This window comes from Hypanus sabinus, chromosome 2 (genome assembly GCF_030144855.1).
Source record: "Hypanus sabinus isolate sHypSab1 chromosome 2, sHypSab1.hap1, whole genome shotgun sequence".
Taxonomy (NCBI): domain Eukaryota; kingdom Metazoa; phylum Chordata; class Chondrichthyes; order Myliobatiformes; family Dasyatidae; genus Hypanus; species Hypanus sabinus.
This window is the reverse complement of record NC_082707.1, coordinates 43,008,585-43,030,419: the sequence shown is the minus strand read 5'-3', so window position 1 is coordinate 43,030,419 and position 21,835 is coordinate 43,008,585. Positions and strand designations below refer to the sequence as shown.

At 40.9% G+C, this 21,835-nt stretch overlaps 1 protein-coding gene across 3 annotated transcripts in view; it reads left to right on the top strand.

The window, feature by feature from the left end:
• Positions 1-15,225, top strand: part of mccc1 (methylcrotonyl-CoA carboxylase subunit) — an 80,027-nt gene extending 64,802 nt beyond the window's left edge. For 2 of the 3 annotated variants that reach the window (XM_059944894.1, XM_059944907.1), the window contains exons 18-19: positions 1,784-1,855; positions 5,500-7,211. In XM_059944894.1, coding sequence (XP_059800877.1) covers positions 1,784-1,855; positions 5,500-5,616 — 189 coding nt within the window. In that variant the 3' untranslated portion in view covers positions 5,617-7,211. Of the gene's footprint in view, positions 1-1,783; positions 1,856-5,499; positions 7,212-13,467 lie in introns of those variants that run through there. The other variant, XM_059944901.1, reaches the window with a different exon arrangement.
• The last annotated feature ends 6,610 nt before the right edge of the window (positions 15,226-21,835 follow it).

Here is a 21,835-nt window from a genome sequence, read left to right as displayed (position 1 = left end):
AAAATCAGGGATGAGCTTGAGGCTGAAGTTGGAGGAAGGTAGATAGAAGTGCAGAGGGTCATTGTGAAAGATGAGGGAATGAAGTGATTTGAAAACAAGAGTGCAAATATTAAAGTTGAGGAGTAATACTTGAACTAGACATTGCGGTGGTGGAAGTAGCTAGACTTAATAAAATAAAAATTAATTTATGATTAGTTGCTTATACTGGAATCAGATAAAATGCAGTTATTAGAGTCACATGGGCAGAACTGTGTGTTTTTAAAAGAATTTGATAAAAATACTAAACATCTTTAATTTTGGTCAAGGTGACAAATTGTGTCCAAGGTCCGTAAGTGAAGTTAGCTATTGAGTCTTTTTAGCATTCCCAGCATTTGCCAAAAGTGGGTTTAAACTCACTTTCAGTTATGTGAACTTTAGAAATGAAGGGGTGTTGGGAAAAGGTGGGTTGGTTGCCCTTCCATAGAAACTTCTGATAATTCTATTCCTGTGCCGTAACTTGAACTAATTTTACCACAATTTCTTGTGATATTTCCTTTGATTAATTCTCTACCTTGATCTTCACTCTTTTTATTTGTCTTCAGCATTTGATTAACACTTAGCATGACTACATTTCCCATCCCCCATCCTTCCTAAGTGCTTGTGGAGTGTTAGTCAGCTACTTTATATGAATAAAAGTCATGCAAAGGTCATGAAATTTGCAGCCTTACTTCTCAGGAGGAAGTTATTGGGAAATAATTAGCTTTTGCAATGGTCCAGTAGTTTTTATGGCCAGCTATTTTTGGTCCTGTTTATTCACCACCTATCCTATAAAATGCCTAGCAACATATCATAAAGGGAAAAGTTCTATGCAAATAGTAGTTGTTAATGAGTGAATTAGTTTGTTGATTTTGTACATGTAGTGGTTGTTGTTTCCAATTGAGATTAAATGACAGGCTAATTCCTGACATTCATCTCAAAACATTATAATTGTTAACAGATATGAAAGAATAATTGCCTTGTTTGTTGACTGCTATTGTGTATTTGCAGATTTGTCCTATTGTAATGAGTGCTATAGTGAAACATGTTCACTCCAATCTGTAAAAAAATAAATATATTATGAAGAAAGATTACCATTGTGTTGGATTTTCTTCAGGTTCTACCGTCACACTTTGTAAACTGTGATCAAATCAGTTTTGTTGTGCGAGGGGAAGGCATTTGGGGTTGGTATTCTGTTAGTTTTGTGCGGGGGAGGGATTTTTTTGGGTGGTCGATGTTCCTGTTCAGTTTTATGCAGGGGAAGGAAGGTTTGTTTCAGGGGTTTGATGATCGGGGTGCCTTTCTTTTTTGAACGGGGGGGGGGGGGGGGGAGGTGTGTTTGAAGGGCCGAGATGACCTGTTTCCATGCTGTAATTGTTATATGGTTATATGGTTAATTCCCTCAGGGAATGAGGATGGGGTGATGTTGTGTTTCATTTTAACAAAGATAATAACAGACTGGCACAATGTATCATATCCTGCAACTTCATAGAGAGATGTACAGACTTTATCAGTCTGCATAAGACAATGGCATTTCTGGGTGAGTACTCACAATGTCTTAGATTAGCTCACAACAGTATTATGGTCCTGGTAAGGTTTCATGCTTTGGTAAGAGACCTCTGAAAGATTCAGACTTTTGGAATGCAATATAACATCTGTGGATATACTGAGTGGAAGAACAAATAACACATTTCAAACTGGTCCTCCAGTTGCATTCTGCGCTGTGGACACAGACACTTCTGGCTAAATCGCTGTTCGTGTTTTACAGGTACTTGTTAAAGAAGGTGACCATGTGCAAGCTGGAGATCCGTTAATGGTAATGATAGCCATGAAAATGGAGGTGAGGAATCCTGCCATCTTTGTTTCCGTTTATTATTGTCACCTGTACTGAGACACGGTTAAGAACTTGGTTTTGCATGCTATTCCTGTAAATCATTCCAAACAAAGGTGCATTGAGATTGGAGAAAGGGAAGAACAATAACAACACAGAATATGGTAGTACAGTTACAGAGGAAGTGCAGTGCATTGTCTACCTGTAGACAAATGAAGTGCAAAAGCTATGGTGAGATTGACAGATCGAGAGTTCAACTTTATTATACAAACTTCAAGGTTAAAAGTAAATTTATTCTTAAAGTACATATGCATGTCACCATATACAACCCTGAGACTCATTTTCTTGCGGGCATGTACAGTAAATTCAAGAAATATAATAGAATCAATGGAAGACCACACCCAACGGAACGGATAAACAAACAATGTGAAAAAGACAACTAACTGTGCACCTACATAAGAAATAATAATAAATATGCAATAAATATTGAGAACATGAGATGAAAGTGAGTCCATTCATTATGGGAACAGTTCATTGATGGGGAGAGTGAAGTTATACCCACTGGTTTAAGAGCCTGATGACTGAGCATTAATAACTGTTCTTGAACCTGGTGAAGATGGTCCTGAGGCTCCTGTACTATTTTACTGGTGGCAGCAGCAAGAGTAGAGCATGGGTGGGTGGTGTGGATCTTTGATGGTGGATGCTGCTTTTCAGCAACAGTTATCTGTGTTACCAATGATGACCTGGGCCATGTCTACTACTTTTTATAGGATTTTCTGTTCAAGGGCACTGGTGTTTCCAACCAGGCCATGATGCAAACTTGACAATATACTCTCCACCACACAAGAGACACTGTACAAGAGGTCTATTCAAGTGTTCTTATAACAGTGGGATGGAAGTCGTCCTTAAGCCTGGAGATATTGGTTTTCAAATTTTTGTATCTTCTGCCAGATGGCAGGGGAGAGAAAAGAGAATGATGCAAGTGGGCAGGTTCCTGGATTATGTTGGTTACCGACCTGGGGCAACTGGAAGTGTGGATGTGGTCATTAGAGGGGAGGTTGGTTTTTGCCATTGACTGGGCTGTGACCATAACTCTTGTGGTCCTGGGCAGAGCAGTTGCTATACCAAGCTGTGAAGCATCCAGGAGGATACTTTCTAAGGTGCATCTGTAAAAATTAATGAAGGTCACCAAGGACCTGCCATATTTCTTCAGCTTTCTGTGAATGTCGAGGTGCTGGTGTGTTTTCTTGGCCATGGTTGGATCAGAACAAGCTATTGGAGATATTTTCATCTAGGAACTTGAAACTCTCAATAATTTCTACCTAAGCATCATTGAAATACACTGGGGCATGTACTCTGCCCTGCTTCCTAAAGTCAATGACCAGTTCTTTTGTTTTGACATTGTGTGTAAAGTTGTCTTGACATAATGCTAGGCTTCTGTCTCCTTCCTGTACTCTGGGTCATCATTGTTTGAGATCTGGTTCACTACGGCTGTGACATCTGTAAACTCAGATGGAGTTAGAGCAGAATCTTGCCACACAGTATATCGGGGATAAACTAAGGGACTAGTGTTGAGGATAATCATGATGGAGGTGTTGCCGCCTGTCCTTACTGATCACGTTTTCTCTACACACTGTCAAGCTTGTTGATATCTTTCCTGTAGGTATATGACCAAAACTACATACAATGCTTCAAATTTGACCTCACCAACATTTTATACAACTTTAGCATAATAACCAACTTAATGCCCTGATTTATGAAAGCCAATATGCCAAACATTCTCTTTACAGCTCTATCTACCTGTGATGCCACTTTGGATCTGTATTCCCAGATCCCTTTGTTCCACTGCATACCTCAGTGCCTTACCATCCACTGTAAGTCTTACCCTGGTTTGTCCTGCCAGAATGAAAAACTTCACGCTTGTCTGCATTAAATTTCATCTGCCATTTTCAGCCCACTTTCCCAGCTGGTCCAGATCACTTTGCAAGCTTTGATAGCCTTCCTCACTGTGGTGTCACCCTCAGATTTGCTGATTCAGTTTATTACATTATCAGTTAAGTTAGAGAGACAACAATCCACTACCATTTTCAAGCTTAACCTGCTATGTCATTTATGAATCCAATTGATGACTTCATCCTAAATGCCAAGTAACCTAACCTTCTGGACCTGCTTCCCACCTGGAGCTTTCTCAAAGGCTTTGCTAAAGTCAATGTTGACAATGTCCACTGCCTTTCCTTCATCAACCTTCTTGCTAGTTTGTTGAATAGGAAGCCAAGCATCCAGTTCCAAGGGGAGATTCTGAGTTCCCAAACAGTACCTATTTCCTCAGTAGTATTTCATTGTATTCAGACTTTGGAATGTTAATTCCTTAATTGTTACTGATTACTGCATGTAATTCTATAATTGGTTACATTGCAAGCAAATATTATCTTGTATGCTGTGATGGAGGGTTTACATCCAGACTATATCTGGGGTTAGGAGCATAAGAATTGCAGTAGCCCATTTGTCCCCTCAGGTCTGTACACATTTGTTTAATGCTTTAGATAACATAATTTCCAAATCTCAGATATCAGATTAATAAATTATCCTGCATCAACCACAGTTCTGGAGTTTAATGTCTGCAACCCTGTATGTTTCCTCCATCCACTGCTGAAAGATGTGTCTCCAATTCTAAAACTGCCCAACAGTCTGTGCAACCTACAGAAATAGATGCTGTCTATTTACTCTTTGAATACTTTTTCTTCCTTGGGAGAAGCCCAGTAACATAAATCAGATCTTTAGAGGTGCAATGAAGGAATTGGATGTTTAAGTCAACACGTACAAAGTTTAATCATGAATTAATTGAAACATCTTGAGTTTCAACAACATCTGGTTACATCATGATAAATTCTATAAGTTTTATAAATTCTCCAAACCACCCCCTCAGTTTTCTGTTTTTGCAAAACTTTCCTAAGAAAAATCAAGGAAAGAATAACAACAAAAAAGTTTTATGGTCATGATAGCAAACATAACCTGGATATTTCTAAAGTATGATATGCTGGGTCTAAGTTGTAGTCATTCATCTGTCTTGCCACATTACTGTTTTTTTTTAACATTGGGGAAAGCATACTTTACAAAATAAGCATTTTAACATATTTATAGAAGCAACAGAACAAACGAAAGTGACTGCATTTAAAAAGAAAATAGGTGACATACGTATTTGTTTTGAAATGGAAATAGATTAAATTGAGATTGCTACTTACTATTTCAGTCTTTCTGACTACAAAGCAGCAATTGAGGCAAATAGAATGATAAATTGTATGACAACACTAGTGAACAAGTGTGAAATGTATCGGTATTTAAAGTGTTTACTGGTATAAAGGATAGTAAATTTAATGGAAATAGCAAAGCTACAATACAGTTAGGGCCAAATTACAGCAGCAGATGAGAAGGCACAAGCTCAGCCTAATGGGTAGCTCATTGAGGATTCACACCAACGTGTCATCATTTAGACAGACAGGTGTATTGTGAATGGAGTAGTGGAAATGAGCATCTGGAACACAGTTAAAAGTGTAATGTACCTGGGTGGATGATCGTGGGCAGGATGAAAGGCATTTTTACTCTGCAAATTTCAGAGAATGGCGATAATGAATTGTTTCATTTTATTTTTGCAGCATACAATAAAAGCACCAAAGGCTGGCGTGATTGAGAAAATCCTGTACAAAGAAGGCTCTCAAGCTAACCGACATGCCCCACTGGTAAAATTTATGGAAGAAGTCGACTCTCAATGAATTCAGCTCGGTTTCTTTTGATTAATATGCTGCAAAAACTGTGTTTTACAAATACCTTCTGTTTCCTGTGCCTGGAGTATGTTTGTAGTTTGTTTTATTCCATATGTTATTTGGACCATTTCCAATAAGCAAAATTTATAAGCCGTAGTCAGAACAATCTACAATAATACCCAGATTGCAACAGTAGGTAGCATTTGTTAGTTGCATGGTAATTTGACAATGGATTTTGATAATAAAAATACTTGATCAACTGAATCTTGGATACCTGGGAAAATAGTGTTCTATTGTGATCTGATGACTGCCTTTAACTTCTGACAGAAAACGTATTTATAATAGCCATTATATATTATGTTAATTGGCTTGTCACACTACAGGATTTCTAACTGTTAGTAATTTTTTGAATCGATGTAAATGTTACCATGCTAAATTTAATCTTAAATCTTTAACTTTGGAAATATGTACAAAAACTTCTTTTCTCAATGTTACTACTTGTACTCCACTTTAACTTGAGGTAAGGGGATGATTTTTATCTTTGTTGCATATGTTTAATACATTCTATGACCAGAGCATCTGACCATTATAAAAACCTTTTGATTTTTATTTGATTGGTTCAGCACAAAGTGCTAGAGACAGAAAAAAATGCCCCAGAGAGTCAAGTTATCATTAAAGAGTTTGCATGCTCTTAGAAATTAATTGAACTACTTACGATAGTGATATTTTATGCCATTAGCACTACCTATATAGATAACGTTGAATTGAATGCTGCTCATTTCCTCTGGGCTATTCAGATCCATAATGTAGAGAGAATCCGATGGAACATTCATCAAGGAATTCAGGGAAGTTCTTTGGCTGCTTGGATGAGTCAGAAGTCAAGTTAGTGATTTCCAATGCAGCCAACAATTAAAGAGGTGAAAGCAACAGCCTGGAAAGGGGAAGCTGCTAGAGGGACTTATTTAAAAAATAAAGCTAACTAGTCATAGAAAAATATTCATGGGCGTTATTCAGTAACAGGAATAGGTGTAGATTTATTTTTAAATATTTTTATTTCGAGGTATGGCATGACCCTTCTGGGTAAATGAGCCCATGCCATCCAATTCCACCCGTGTGACCAATTAACCTCCTAACTTCAGAGCTACACACACAAAATGCTGGAGGAACTCAACAGACCAGGCAGCATCTATGGGAAAGGGTTATGGCCCGAAACGTCGACTCTTTTCCATAGATTCAGCCGGGCCTGCTGAGTTCCTCCAGCATTTTGTGTGTACTGCTTTGGATTTCCAGCATCTGAAGATTTTCTCGTGTTTGTGAACCTACTAACTTGTGCATCTTTGGAATTTGGGAGGAAAGCAGAGAACCTGGACTAAACACACATGGTCACAAATTCCTTATAGACAGAGGTGGAATTGAACCGGTTTGCCAATGTTGTAATAGCATTATGCTATCCACTGTACCACCATGCCAACCTAGTGTGCTCCCGACTTGCCCCTCTCGAAGTCCACAATCAAATCCCCGGTTCCGCCAGCATTAGTGAATTAGGTTTTGCTATTCTGTATGTTTACAAGTTATGTTGAAATTAAACTCATTTTTTCCTCATTGATCTTGACTCTCTAAGTAACGAATGAAGCTACTTTTTTGTAAGTTGGGAATAGAAGCAAATGCAAGATGAGAGTTATTTAACATGAAATTTATTCATAGAGCATAAAGATATTAGAGCACAGAGCAAGCTCTTCGGACTTGATGTTGTGCCAACCTTTTAACCCTCTCCTCCCACGTTCCTTCATTTTTCTATCATCCATGTGCCTGTCTAAGAGTCTCTTATCTATCCTTAATGTATCTACCTCAACCATCACCCCTGGCGGTGCGTTCCATGCAGCCATCATCCTCTGTGTAAAAAAAAAAATCACTTGCCTCTAACATTCCCCCTATATTTTTTTCCAATCACCTTAAAATTATGTCTTCATATCTTAGCCATTTCTGCACTGGGGAAAAAGTCGCTGGCTGCCCACTGGATCTGTGTCTCTTAACTTCCTGTACACCTCTTCAAAATTCAGGGTTGTTTCATGTCATTTCCAGTACACAAATGTAAATCCAAGCATTGTTACACTTGATACAATGCAGCATAAAAAAAATAGAATAAATATAAATATATAAGATAGCTATATACATAGATCGATCATATGTACATAAAGTGACACTAAGTACAGATGTGTCTTACATAAAGTGACTGACAGGAAATGGTAAAGGAGATGTGGTGGGGTGGGTTAGTAATTCTTCCATCAAGCCACCTGTCATTCTTTGCTCCAAAGAAAAAAGCCCTAGCTCACTCAGCCTATCACATATCCTCCAATCCAGGCAGTATCCAGTTAAATCTCCTCTGTACCCTCTCAAAAGCTTCCACATCCTTCCTTTAATGATGCAACTGGAACTGAACACAGTGCTTGTGTGGTTGAACCAACTTGTTATAGGGCTGCAGCATTACCTCCAGAATGCAATCCGCCAACTATTGAAGGCCAAAACACCTTAACCACCCTATCAATTGCGAACTGTGGCCAGACACTGGATGGGAGCATGAGAAGAGGCGACTTCACACAGGTCTGTGAACGAAGATTTTTTAAAAAGCAGCGCCTCGTGGCAGTTTTTGGAGTTTGAACCACAGCTAATCAGTGAATGGGAGCATGCGAAGAAGAGACAACTTTACGCAGGTCCACGATTGAAGATTGAAAAAGTAGTGCTTCACAGCAGTTTGAATCGTGGCCAGTCAGTGAATCAGATTCATTAGCAAGGATGAACAAAAATGAGGCAGGGGCAGCAGTAGGAGGAGGCAGTTAACTGGGTGACTGTCAGAAGAAGGAAGGGAAATGGGCAGACAGTAAAGAGTAGCCATTCCCCTGAATCATGAATATATTGTTTTAGACAGTGTTGAGGGGGATGACCTACCAGGGAGGAGCTGCAATGACTGGGTCTATGGCACTGAGTCTGGCGCAGTGGCTCGGAAAACGAGAGGTGATGAGGACTGCAGTCGTGGTAGGAGATTCCATAGTTAGAGGAATAGAGATGAGAATCTGTGGAAATGATAAAGACACCCAGATGGTATGTTGCCTCCCAGGTGCCAGGGTCAGGGATGTCTTGGATTGGGTCCACAACATTCTAAAGGGAGATGGTGAGCAGGCCTAGAAGTCGTGTTACATATTGGCACCAATGACATAGGTAGGAAAGGGGAGGTGGTCCTGAAGAGAGATTTTATGGAGCTAGGTAGAAAGCTGAAAAGCAGGACTTCCAGGATAGACACCTCTGGTTGGCTGCCCAGTGAGGGTAAGACTAGGAGCATTTGGCAGATAATGTGTGGCTGAGGAACTGGTGCAGGGGGCAGAGGTTCCAATTTCTGGGCCATTGGGATCTCTTCTGGGGAAGATATAACCTATACAAAAGGGATGGGTTACGTTTGAACCTGGGAGGACTACTATTCTTGCAAGTAGGTTTGCTAGAACTGTTCAGGGGGGTTTAAACTAATTGGGCAGGGGGGTGGAAACTGGAGTGGTAGGGCAGAGGATGGGGCTGTTAGTTTACAAACCAAAGCACTGTGTAGTGAGACTGCTAGCAAGCAGAGGCTAATGATAGGGCAAAATTGTAGTCAGTGAGAAGAGACGTAAAGAGCATAGAATGAGTTGCCAGCACAAGTAGTGCATGCAAGCTCAATTTCAATGTTTAGGAGAAGTTTGGATAGGTACATGGATGGTAGGGATATGGAGGGCTATGGTCCCAGTGCAGGTTAATGGAAGTAAGCAGTTTAGAATCAGAATCAGGTTTATTATTACTGACTTGGGTCGTGAGGTTTGTTAACTTTAAAGGGTTTTGGCTTAGGTTAGATGGGCCAAATGGCTTGTTTCTGTGCTGTACTTTTCTATGACTAAAAGGGGAGACAAAATCGAAAAGTGATAAATACAGGACTGCAGGTATTATTTTGAAATGCACGCAGTACACGGAATAAGGAAGATGAACATGTAGCACAGATAAAAATTGGCAGGTATGACTTTGTGGGTATCACCAAGTTATGGTTGTGAAGATTATAGTTGGGAGGTCAACACCCAAGGATGGATACAGATTGTATCAAAAGGACAGGGAGGTAGGCAGAGGGGGTTGGGATGGCTCCTCTGGTAAAGAAAAACCAAATCCTTAGAAAAGTGACTGGAAGGTGTAGAATCCTTGTGGGTAGCGTTAAGAAACTGCAAGAGTAAAAAGAACCTGATGTGTGTTATATACAGGCCTCCAAACAATTGCCAGGATGTGGGCTCCAAATTACAATGATAGATGACAGGGCAATGATACAAGTTAATTCCCGGGAAGGCGGGAATGTCATATGTTGAAAGATTGGAGCGACTGGGCTTGTATACACTGAAATTTAGAAGGATGAGAGGGGATCTGATTGAAAAATATAAGATTATTAAGGGATTGGACACACTAGAGGCAGGAAACATGTTCCTGATGTTGGGGAATCCAGAACCAGAGGCCACAGTTTAAGAATAAGGGGTAGGCCATTTAGAACAGAGTTGAGGAAAAACTTTTTCACCCAGAGAGTTGTGGATATGTGGAATGCTCTGCCTCAGAAGGCATTGGAGGCCAATTCTCTGGATGCTTTTAAGAAAGTGTTAGATAGAGCTCTTAAAAATAGTGGAGTCAAGGGATATGGGGAGAAGGCAGGAACGGGGTACTGATTGTGAATGATCAGCCATGATCACATTGAATGGCGGTACTGGCTCAAAGGGCTGAATGGCCTACTCCTGCACCTATTATCTATTGACAGTCATGGGGTGATTTCAAAATGCAGGTAAATTGGGAAAATCAGCTTGATGCTGGATCGCAAGATAGGGTAATTTGTAAAATGCCTAAAAGATGGCTTTTTAGAGCTGCTTGTGGTTGAGCCCACTATGGTATCTGCTATTCTGGATAGGGTGTTGTGCAATGACCAGAATTGATTAGAGAGTTTAAGGTAAAGAAACCCTTAGGGGGCGATCATAATAGAATAGAACTGACTCTACAATTTGAGATGATAAAGTCAGATGTATCAGTATTGTTATGAGCAGAGAGACAACATCTGCCGGAAGTAAATTCCTTGTATGTGCACAGGTACTTGGCGATTAAAGTCTGATTCTGATTCTGATTACAGTGGACTAAAGAGGCATGAGTGAGTAGCTGGCCAAAGTTGATTGGAATGGGACACTAGCAGGGATGACGGCAGAGCTGGAGATTTGGGAGCAATTTGGAAGACACAGCATAGATGGATCCCAAAGAAAAATAAGTATTCTAAAGGCAGGATGATGTAACTGTGGCTGACAAGGAAAGTCAAAGCCAACATAAAAGCAAAGAAGGGAGCATATAATAGCACAAAAATTAGTGGGAAGTTGGAGGATTGGGAACCTTTTAAAAGCCACCAGAATGCAATTAACAAACCCACATGAAGGGAAAAGATGAAATATGAAGCTAAGTCAGCCAATGGTATTAAAGAGGGTACCAAAAGTTTCTTCAGATATATAAAGGGCAAACAAGAGTCGAGTGTGGATATTGGACCACTGGAAAATGATGCTGGAAAAGTAGTAATGGGAGACAAGGAAATGATGGATGAATTAAATAAGCATTTTGCGTCAGTCTTCACTATGGACGACACTGGCAATATACCGGAAGTTTGAGAGTTTCAGGGGGCAGAAATGAGTGAAATTCCCATTTCTAGGGAGAAGGTTCTTAGAAAACTTAAAAGTCTGAAGGTGGATAAATCACCTGGGCAAGATGGACTACGCCCCAGGGTTCTGACAGTGGTAGCTGAAGAGATTGTGGAGGCATTAGTAATGATCTGTCAAAAATCAATAGGTTCTGGCATGGTTCCAAAGGACTACAAAATTGCAAATATCATTCTAGTCTTCAAGAAGGGAGAGAGGCAGAAGAAAGGAAGTTATAGGCCAGTTAGTCTGACCACAGTGGTTGGGAAGATGTTGGAGTTGATTATTAAGGATCGAGCTACTTGAAGGCACATGATAAAATAGGCTGAAGTCAGCATGGTTTCCTTAAGGAAAAATCTTGCCTGATATATCTGTTAAATTTCTTTGAGGAAATAATGTGTAGGATAGACAAAAGAGAATCAGTGGATATTGTGTACTTGGATTTTCAGAAGGCCTTTGACAAGGTGCCACACATGAAGCTGTTTAACAAGCTATGAGCCCATGGAATTACAAGGAAAGACGCTAGCATGGATAGAGCATTGGCTGGTTGGCAGGAGGCAAAGAGCAGGAAATAAGGGAGCCTTTTCTGGTTGGCTGCCATTAAATAGTGGCATTCCACAGGGACCAGTGTTCAGACCGCTTGTTTTTATGTTATGTATCAATGAGTTAGTTGATGAAATTGATGGCTTGATGAAATTGATGATACGAAGGTAGGTGGAAAGACAGCTACTGTTGATGAAACAGACAGACTGCAGAAGGACTTAAACAGATTAGGAGAATGGGCAAAGAAGTGACAGGTGAAATACACTGTCAAGAAGGGTATGGTAGAAGAAATAAAAGCATAGAATATTCTCTAAATGGAGTGAAAATTCAAAAATCTGAGGTGCAAGGGGACCTGGGAGTCCTCTTGCAGGATTCCCTGAAAGTTAATGTACAGGTTGAGTTGGTGGTGAGGAAGGCAAATGCAATGTTAGCATTCATTTTGAGAGGATTAAAATATACAAACAAGCATGTAATGCTGATGCTTTTCAAGGCACTGGTGAGGTCTCACTTGGAGTATTGTGAGCAGTTTTGGGCCGCATCTAAGAAAGGATGTGATGACATTGGAGAAGGTGCAGAGGAGGTTCACAATGGTAATTCCAGGAATGAAAGGATTATCATATGAGGACTGATTAATTGTGCTGGGTCTGTAGTCACTGGAATTCAGAGGAATGGGGGGGGGGGGGGAAATCTCATTGAAACCTATCGAATGTCAAAAGGCTTCAGTAGAATAGATGTGGAGAGAATGTTTCCTATGGTGGGGGAGTCTAGGACCAAAGGACACAGCCTCAGAGTACAGGGGTGTCTATTTGAACAGAGATGAGCAGGAATTTCTTTAGCCAGAAAGTTGTGAATCTGTGGAATCAGTTGCCACAGGCAGCTGTGGAAGCCAAATAATTGGATATATTTATGGCAGAGACTGATAGGCTCTTGATTATTCAGGGCATGAAGGGTTATGGGGAGAAGGTAGGAGATTGGGGCTGAGAAGGAAATGGCTCAGCCCTGATGAAATGATGGAGCAGAATAGATGGGTCAAATGGCCTAATTCTGTTCCTATATCTTATGGTCTATCAATTTGTGCTGCACCTTTGAGGAATCTTGACGTGGACCCCCAAAACCTTCTATTTCTCTACACTGTTAATAATTCTGTCACTAACTCTGTAATCTGCCTTCAAATTCTGCCTTTCAAAGTGAATCACTTCATATTTTTCAAGGTGGAACTCCATCGGCCATTTCTCAACCCAGTTCTGCATCCTGCCAATATGTCAGTTTAACCCTCAACAACCTTCCACATGCTCCACAATATAACCAACCTTTGTGTCATCTGCAGACTTACTAACCCACCCTTCCACGTCCTCATCCAAGTCGTTTTAAAAAATCACAACAAACAGAAGTCCCAGAACAGATCCTTGCAGAGTGGAGAACCTGTGAGATTGCATCCCTGTGGACCTGTTGTGGTGATAGGTGAATTGTAGTGCACCCAGGTCCTTGCTCAGGCAGGAGTTAATTCTTGCCAACCGATGTGCTACTGCTGACAGTTGTTGAGGTGGCTCACCTGCTGTTCTTCGGCACCAATATGACTGCTCTTCTTTTGAAACAGGTGGAAGCTCAGGCAGCACCAATGAGAGGTTGAATATGTCCTTGAACCCTCCTAGCCAGTTGGTCAGCATAGGTTTTCAGTGCCTGGCCAGGTAGACCATCAGGGCCTGACACCTTGAGAGAATTCACCCTCCTGAAAGATGTCCTGACATTGGCCTCTGAGATGGAGATCATAGGGTCACCGACTGTTGTTAAGAGCACCAAACTTCTTGATGTTCACCTGACGGAGAATCTCACCTGGTCCCTCAACACCAGCTTCATAGCAAAGAAAGGCCAGCAGCGTCTCTACTTTCTGCGAAGGCTGGGGAAAGTCCATCTCCCACCCCCGCATCCTCATCACATTCTATAGGGGTTGTATTGAGAGCATCCTGAGTGGCTGCATCACTGCCTGGTTCAGAAATTGCATCATCTTGGATCGCAAGACCCTGCAGCAGATAGTGAGGTCAGCTAAGAAGATCATCGGGGTCTCTCTTCCCACCATCACGGACATTTACACTACACGCTGCATCCGCAAAGGAGACAGCATTATGAAGGACCCCACGCACCCCTCATACAAACTCTTCTCCCTCCTGCCATCTGGGATAAGGCACCAAAGCATTCGGGCTCTCACGACCAGACTATGTAACAGTTTCTTCCCCCAAACTATCAGACTCCTCAATTCCCAGAGCCTGGACTGACACCTTACTGCCTTATTGTCCTGTTTATTATTTATTGTAATGCCTGCGCTGTTTTGTTCACTTTATGCAGTCCTGGGTAGGTCTGTAGTCTAGCGTAGTTGTTTTTTTTCTCTCTGTGTTGTTTTTTACATAGTTCAGTCTAGTTTTTGTACTGTGTCATTTAACACCATGGTCCTGAAAAATGTTGTTTCATTCTTATTATGTACTGTACACAGCAATTATGGTTGAAATGACAATAAAAGTGACGACTTGACAGTGGGGATTTACACAGATATAGTGCTATCCTCCCTTTCAATGCGTGCATGAGACACATTGTGCTTATCGAGGAGTGAAGCATCACTGTCTGTTTTGCTGGTGTTTCACCAAGTAGGAAGTAATAGCACACATACCCTGCCACAGCTGCCGTGCATCCCATTGTCTCTCTAATTTAGTCTTTCGGAAGACTAAGCCTGCACTGCTCCCTATTCCTCTTGATAGTGAGGACGTGGATGTGGTGAAGACCCACAAGTACCTGGGGGTGCACCTGGATGAGAGGAGCACCAATAAGAAGGCCCAGAGCTCCCTCTAACTCCTGGGGAGACTGAGGTCCTTTGGAGTATGCAGTCATCTCCTTCACATGTTCTACCTGTCTGTTGTTGTCAGTACAATCTTCTATCCGGTTAGGTGTTGGGACAGTACCAGCAACCCTGGAGATGCCAATAGGCCCAATAAACTGATTAGAAAGCCTGGCACTGTTATAGGAGTCAAACTGGTCACACTGGAGGCTGTGGTAGAACAAAGGCAATCCGGAAAATCCTGGCAATTCTGTTTCTCACCCTCTGCAAGCCACCTTGGCTGAACACTTTTGGTAATGGACTAAGACAACTGCACTGCTCTGAAGAGCACTGAATGATGTTGTTCTTACCCCTGAGCCATTAGGCTCTGTAATGAGTCAACCTATACCCCCCCCCCCCCAATAGACTGTTTGTGGTAACTAATTTTTATTCTTTCTACTTTCCTTTGAATATTTATATCCCTACACTTGTAATGCTACTGTGACACTGTAATTTCCTTTGAAATCAATAAAGCATCTATCTATCTAATTTCACAGTGAGTCGCCTTTTCCTTTTCACGAATGGCCACATTCGAGTCTTAATTCAGAAATTCTTGTTAGATAAAATTGATACTGTATATTTAAATGAATGGCAGAAGTTCTCACCAATGAATAGATTGTTTATTAATTTTTCAGACATTTATTAAACTAAGATGTACAAATGAATATTGTCAAAAGTGCTGCACAAGAGTTAATAGGTGGGAGTAAATGTTAAATAAAAGGAATGTGTCTTCTAGTATTTTGCTCTTATGAAGCATTCAAAGGTGACACCTTTTGTCATCGCTTCATTTTTTTCATTACTGTGCTTGGATTTGTTAGTTTTTATTTTCCATCGATTCTTTCTTCTTCCACTCTTTCAAAATCATTCATTTCTGCATCAGCCCATTCTCCAGAGCCTGTCCACAATCTGAGAGTCTTGATGAAGTTGCTGCCAGATGTGGCTGATCTTATGTAAAGCACGCTGGTTATGTCTGATTCTACCGCAGCAACCTTAAGCATGCTCCCTACATGTATTTCAGTTCAACTATTTAGAGAGGAAAACATGGCTTTTATTGTACTTTACTTCCCTCATCCCTGAAACATACCTGTTCTTCCCTCTTCTTGATCCATGTACCATACAAGGTCAAGTTACACAGCACAACCTAGCCTATGTCGATACATGTCTACTGCTCTGAAGGTGAAAATTGGAACTGCTCATTGTTTCTTTATTTTTATTACGGAACCTGATAGTTTTAAATTAACAGATAACCTTTTGTGTATTCAACAACTAGATGATTCTGAACAAAATATATTCAGATAAATTTTCATGGAATATTTTAACTTGGTTGTAAGATGGATTCTTTCAATGCAAATGAGAATTAAAGTTCTGCAAAATTTCATTTGTGAGAAGCAAAGCTTGCTGAGACCAATGTGGCAACTGTACAATCAACGTCACAATTTAGACAGCATCTAAACAAGAAGATTGATTTAAGTCTCCACAAGTAGTCGAGACTGCCATTTCTCCTTTTGAAAATCAAAAACTGCTAGTGCTGGAAACCTGAAATAAAAATAGAAAATGCTGGAAACACTCAGCAGGTCAGGCAACATCTATGAAAAGAGCAATCAGGTCAAAGGGTTTTCATCAGACTCTTTTATCTTTTGAATCTGCACCTGCATAAAATTTCTAATATGAACAACCAGGGTGATTGTACATTTGCTACCTTGCTCTGTTTCAAAATTGTGTCTTTTATTGTGCTTTACTCACTTAAATGGAATTATTTCACCTTTTTTGACATTTTTCAGCTTTCTTTTGTTCAGAGGTCATATTCAGGATCTGAATTGGATAGATTTGTTTCTGTATATACTTTTGCAACTGTATGTTTGCAGAATTGATTTTGGTGTAATGATGTAACTAGGGGCTGGGAGAAGCACAACACCAGCTGCTTTCCAGGATGTGGAGATTTCTCTTTCTAACTGATGCAGTATACTTCTTTATATTAACTATAACAGTTTAATGATTGGGGGAAAATGATATGCCTTTTAGAGGTTTCTTCAGTTTTGTATTTATTTGCTTATTTTTGGTCTATGGATCTCAGTTACAAGTGCAATGCCTCCATTTGAAGCTGTGGGGAAAGAATTGGGCAGGGGCACATGAAGGAGAAGGCACACACTCTAGCTGTTTTACATTCCTATGACCAAAACACTTTAATTTCTGTGGTTGGAGTAATGTCACCATCATCTACTCACTCTGAGAAACATCCAATGCCATTTCTGATATCATTTTAGAAAACGTTTTGCAACCTCAGCAATCTGAACTCTCCTGCCATGCCATGCCATCTTCAGGAGACATCTTCAAGTTCTGCCAGAAGAGGGGCATTGAATATGTGTCTAAATTTCAAAATTTCAAACTCAAGCCATTTTTTGAAAGAACCTGACATGTGAGGATCAGTGGTCAGAATGGTATACTAACTAGTAATGCTTGGGCTGAACTGATTTTTATATCCTAAAAGTGATGAACCAGACAATAGTCAACCCAGCTCATACTTCGTGGATGTGCTAAGGGTTTTCAGCTTCATGTCCCTCACGGAGTTGCCAACTTTGCTGCCTGGGTTATACTAGGAGAACTCAGCTGTAAGTGACAGAAGGCAAGCTCTTCCCCTCCCCTCCAGCATTCTGACAGCATTACTGAGCCCAGTACTGGAGTGGGATGCCATATGCACCTGTGTCTGATCTCTATTGCATAGTCCAGTGCACAAGCTCAAAAGCCCGGAACACACTGATGCACGTAGTACCACCAATTCCATTGATTCTCTGCGGATTGCTGGCGAGCCAATTCCTCAATCCTGTTTATTAATGTAGCAAAAGTAGTTGTTGAGAAACAAATGGTGCCAAACTCTGTTATAGAGTCATTTCTATCCAAATTGCCTTACTGGATGCTTAAAGTAAACTAAAGGGCTTAAGCACTCTTGTGGTTATACAGTCATCTGAAATGCTGTGGTAAGCCTTGGCACTTGAAAGAAGTCAGCAGAAATCTCTTTTTTCTTTTTTAACCAATATCTCAGCCGTTTATGGAAGCATTTTTTTATCCAGTGGCAGACAGGTTCGTGAGCATTTTAAATTTTCTCCGCAGGTCCTAATGCAATGCATTTCTTTGATGTTAGGTAACAGTTCACTTCAAGCATTGTAATCACTACATAATTTGCTGATTGAGTCAGTGCTCTATAAATATCTTGGGGACATTTGGAGTTGTATTTTTTATAGTACTTTTTGTTGATGCATGTCTCAAAGTATTTAAGAATCAATGTGAGTTTGTTAGTCTCAAGCTCCATTTTAAGGCATCCATTAGCATTGTGGAGCATTCTCATCACAAGTCAAGCAATTAAAGAAGTCTGCTCCTTGAGTTGCACCAGGTTGTCTGTCAAATTGAATTGGTCAGAAAACAGAACCCTACGATAAGGAGGTATGGAAGCCTGAAGGCACACACTCAGTGATTCGGGAAAAGATCCCTTTCGCCATCTGATCTCTAAACGAACATTGAACCCATGAACTCTACCTCACTACTTTTTTATTTCTTTTTTTTTTAACTACTTACTTTAACGTAACCATTTAATGACATATTTTATATATACTTACAGTAATTCTGTTTTATTTCTCTATATTTATCACGTTTCATTGTACTGCTGCTATGAAGTTAACAAATGTCATGATATATGCCAGTGATATTAAGCCTGATTGTGATTCTGAATAAGCATGAAGAGTTTTCTTTGAAGTTGTTTTGGTTAAACTGTTTGTGTAAAGATGTGTGACACAAATACACAATGTAAAGATTACACAGTGAATGGAGGGGTGTTGAGTGGTAGAACGAATGGACCTAGGAATACAGAGCCAATTTCAAGATTCCTTGGAAGTATAGCAGGTAGACGGGGTCATACAAAGAGCTTTGGGCACATTGGCCTTCAGAGTATTGAGTCCAGGAGTGGGGATGTTAAGTTCAAGCTGTATAAGTGACTGGTGAGACCTAATTTGGTGTACTGGTAAAGTCTTGGTCAGTAATGTACAAGAACAATATCAATAAGATTGAAAGCATAGGGAGAAAATTTACAAGGATGTTGTCAGGACTTCAGCTATAGGGAAAGATTGTGTGGACTGGATTTTATCCCTTGCAGCAAGGGGAAATGAGGAGATATTTGAAGATGTATACAAAATTACAAGGGGTTAAGATAAGGTAAATGCAAGCAGGCTTTTTCCAGTGAGACTACAACTAGAGGGTAAGGTAAAATGTGAAATATTTCAGAGGAAACTGAGGGGGGAATTTCTTCACTCCAAGAGTAGTGTGAATGTAGAAGGAGCTGCCAGCGGAAGTGGTGGAAGTAGGATCAATTGTAATATTTAAGAGAAGTTTGGTTAAGTACATGGATGGGAAGGGTATGAAGAGCTGTGGTCTAGATGCAAGTCGATGGGACTAGGCCAGGGGTGTCAAACTCATTTTAGGTCATGGGCCGGATTGGGCAAAATGCAGCTTCATGCGGGCCGGATCAGTCGGGCGTGTGCGAACGCAGTTTTCATTGCTACCGTTTTTTCAGCCTGTTCTCATGTGTCTCAGTCTCTGTTATAACTACAAAGTGTTTCACTTCACAAATTCCGTTTCTTATGAAGAAGACTGCTGAGCAAGCATTATTTTTATGATTGGTATTAACTTACAATCATAGGCTTCATATCGCCGGGCCATTAATAATTAAAATAATAGATCTATCTAAAATGATCTCTCATGCCGGATATAATTGTACGCCGGGCCGGATATGGCCCACAGGCCTTGAGTTTGACACCTATGGACTAGGCAGACTATCAGGTCATCATGGCCTAGTTATGCTGAAGGGCCTGCAATGTGCTGCGGTGCTCTATGTGACATTCTGTTGGTCAACCTTTATTATTATTAATCCTCATGACATTGCCTTGGATTGGGCCTGCATTTTTAATAAAGAGAAATTTAATAATAAGGCAAAGAAGAACAAACAATTCTGAAAGATTAACCTGACGTGGCAAGAAATTGTTGCATTTGCTCAAAATATCCATCAAAATTTGGAGGGAGGGGATGGAGAAAGATGGAAAATAAAGATTTGTATTGGTAAAGGGGAAGGTATCATATATGTTATGCTTTACTGCAGGGTCCATCAGGAGGGGGAATGCTGATGGGCGTCCAGTGAAGAGTGCCCCAGAGCTGTTCCCCTTAACAGAAGGTATACTGCTTGGAAGGAAATAACCTAGCAGAGGAAAGCACAACTGGTCAAGTCTCTGGCACTGTGTCTGGCTGTGTGGCTCAGAAGGGAAGAGGCAAACTGTAGTGATAGGGGATGCATTGGTTAGGGGAAACAGAAAGGAGGTTCTGTGGACGAGACTGAGGTTCCCAGATGGTATGTTGCCTCCTGGGTGCCAGGGTCTGGGATATCTCAGATCAAGTAAACAGCATTCTTAAGTGAGAGGGTGAGCAGCCAGAGGTCATGGCCCACGTTAGTACCATTGACATGGGTAGGCGAGGTGATGAGGTCCTACAAAGTGAGTTCAGGGAGTTAGGTGCTAAATAAAAGGACAGGGCCTCGGGTTATGATCTCAGGATTGCTACCTGTGCCACTTGATAGTGAGGCCCGAAATAGGAAGATTACACAGTTAAACACGTTGATAAGGAGATGGTGCAGGAGGGAGAGCTTCAGATATTTGGATCATTGGGCTCCTTTCCAGTGAAGGTGGGACCTGTACATAAGGGGCTGTTTGCAGCTGAAATGGGGGGGGGGGGGAACTAATATCCTCTCAGGAAGGTCTGCTAGTGCTGCACAGAAAGTGGGGGGTGGGGGGAGAGCTAAACCAGAGTTGCAGGGGAATGGGAACCAAAGTGCCAGGAAAGATAGCAGAGTGGTTGTGAAGAATGATGTTTTTAAACCTACATCAAAGTTAGGGATCAAAAGGTTCAGCGTCATGGAGCTAATGTTCCTAGCTGGACCTACGTATTTCAATGCAAGGAGTATTGTAGGAAAGGCGGATGAGCTTATGAAATGGATCAGAAGGCGGAATTATGATATTTAGCAGTTAGTAAGACTTGTTTGCAGGAGGAGCAGGACTGGCAGCTCAATGTTCTGGGATTCCATTGTTTTGGATGTGATAGAGCGGGAGGGATTAAAGGGGGAGGGATGGTGTTGCAAGTCAGGGAAAATGATACGACAGAACAGACTAGAGAGCTTGTGATTAGAGGGTAGAACTGAGGAGAAAGAAAGGTATGACCATGTTAATAGAATTATATTATAAATCACCCAACAGTCCGCGGTATTCAGAGGAGCAAATTTGTAGAGAGATTGCAGACTATTGCAAGAAACATGAGGTTCTGATAGTAGGTGATTTTAACTTTCCACGTATTAATTGGCACTCCCGTGATGTGAAAGGGCTGGGTGGGAAAGAATTTGTCAGATGAGTTCAGGAAAGTTTTCTTAATCAGTTTCCCAGTTAGAGAGAGTGTGATAACTACTGGAATGAGACAGGATAGGGAAGTTTGTGTAGGGGAACTCTTTGCATCCAGTGATCACAATGGCATTTGTTTCAACATAATTATGGAAAAGGGTGGATCTGGTCCAGGAGTTGGGATTCTAAATTGGAGAAAGGCCAATTTTGATGGTATCAGAAAGGATCTGGTAAGTGTGGATTGGGACAGGCTGTTTTCTGGCAAAGGTGCACTTGGTAAGTGGGAGGCCTTCAAAAGTGAAGTTCTGAGAGTACGGGGTTTTTATGTTCTTGTCAGAATAAATAACAACAGGTTTAGGGAAGGTTGGTGTTCAGGGGATATTGAGACCCTTGCTAAGAAGAAGAAGGAGGTGCATATCATTTATAGGCAGGAAGGAACAAATGAGGTACTTGGAGTATTAGAAATGCAAGAGAACACTTAAGAGGGAAATCAAGAGGGCTAAAAGAAAGTGGTTGCTCCAGAAGACAAGGTAAAGGAGAATCCTAAGGCCTACAGATACATTCAGAGCAATAGTAAAGTAAGGAACAAAATTGATCCTCTGGAAGATCAGAATGGTAATCTCTACATGGAGTGAAAGACATACATGAGATCCCAAATGGATGTGTTGCATTTG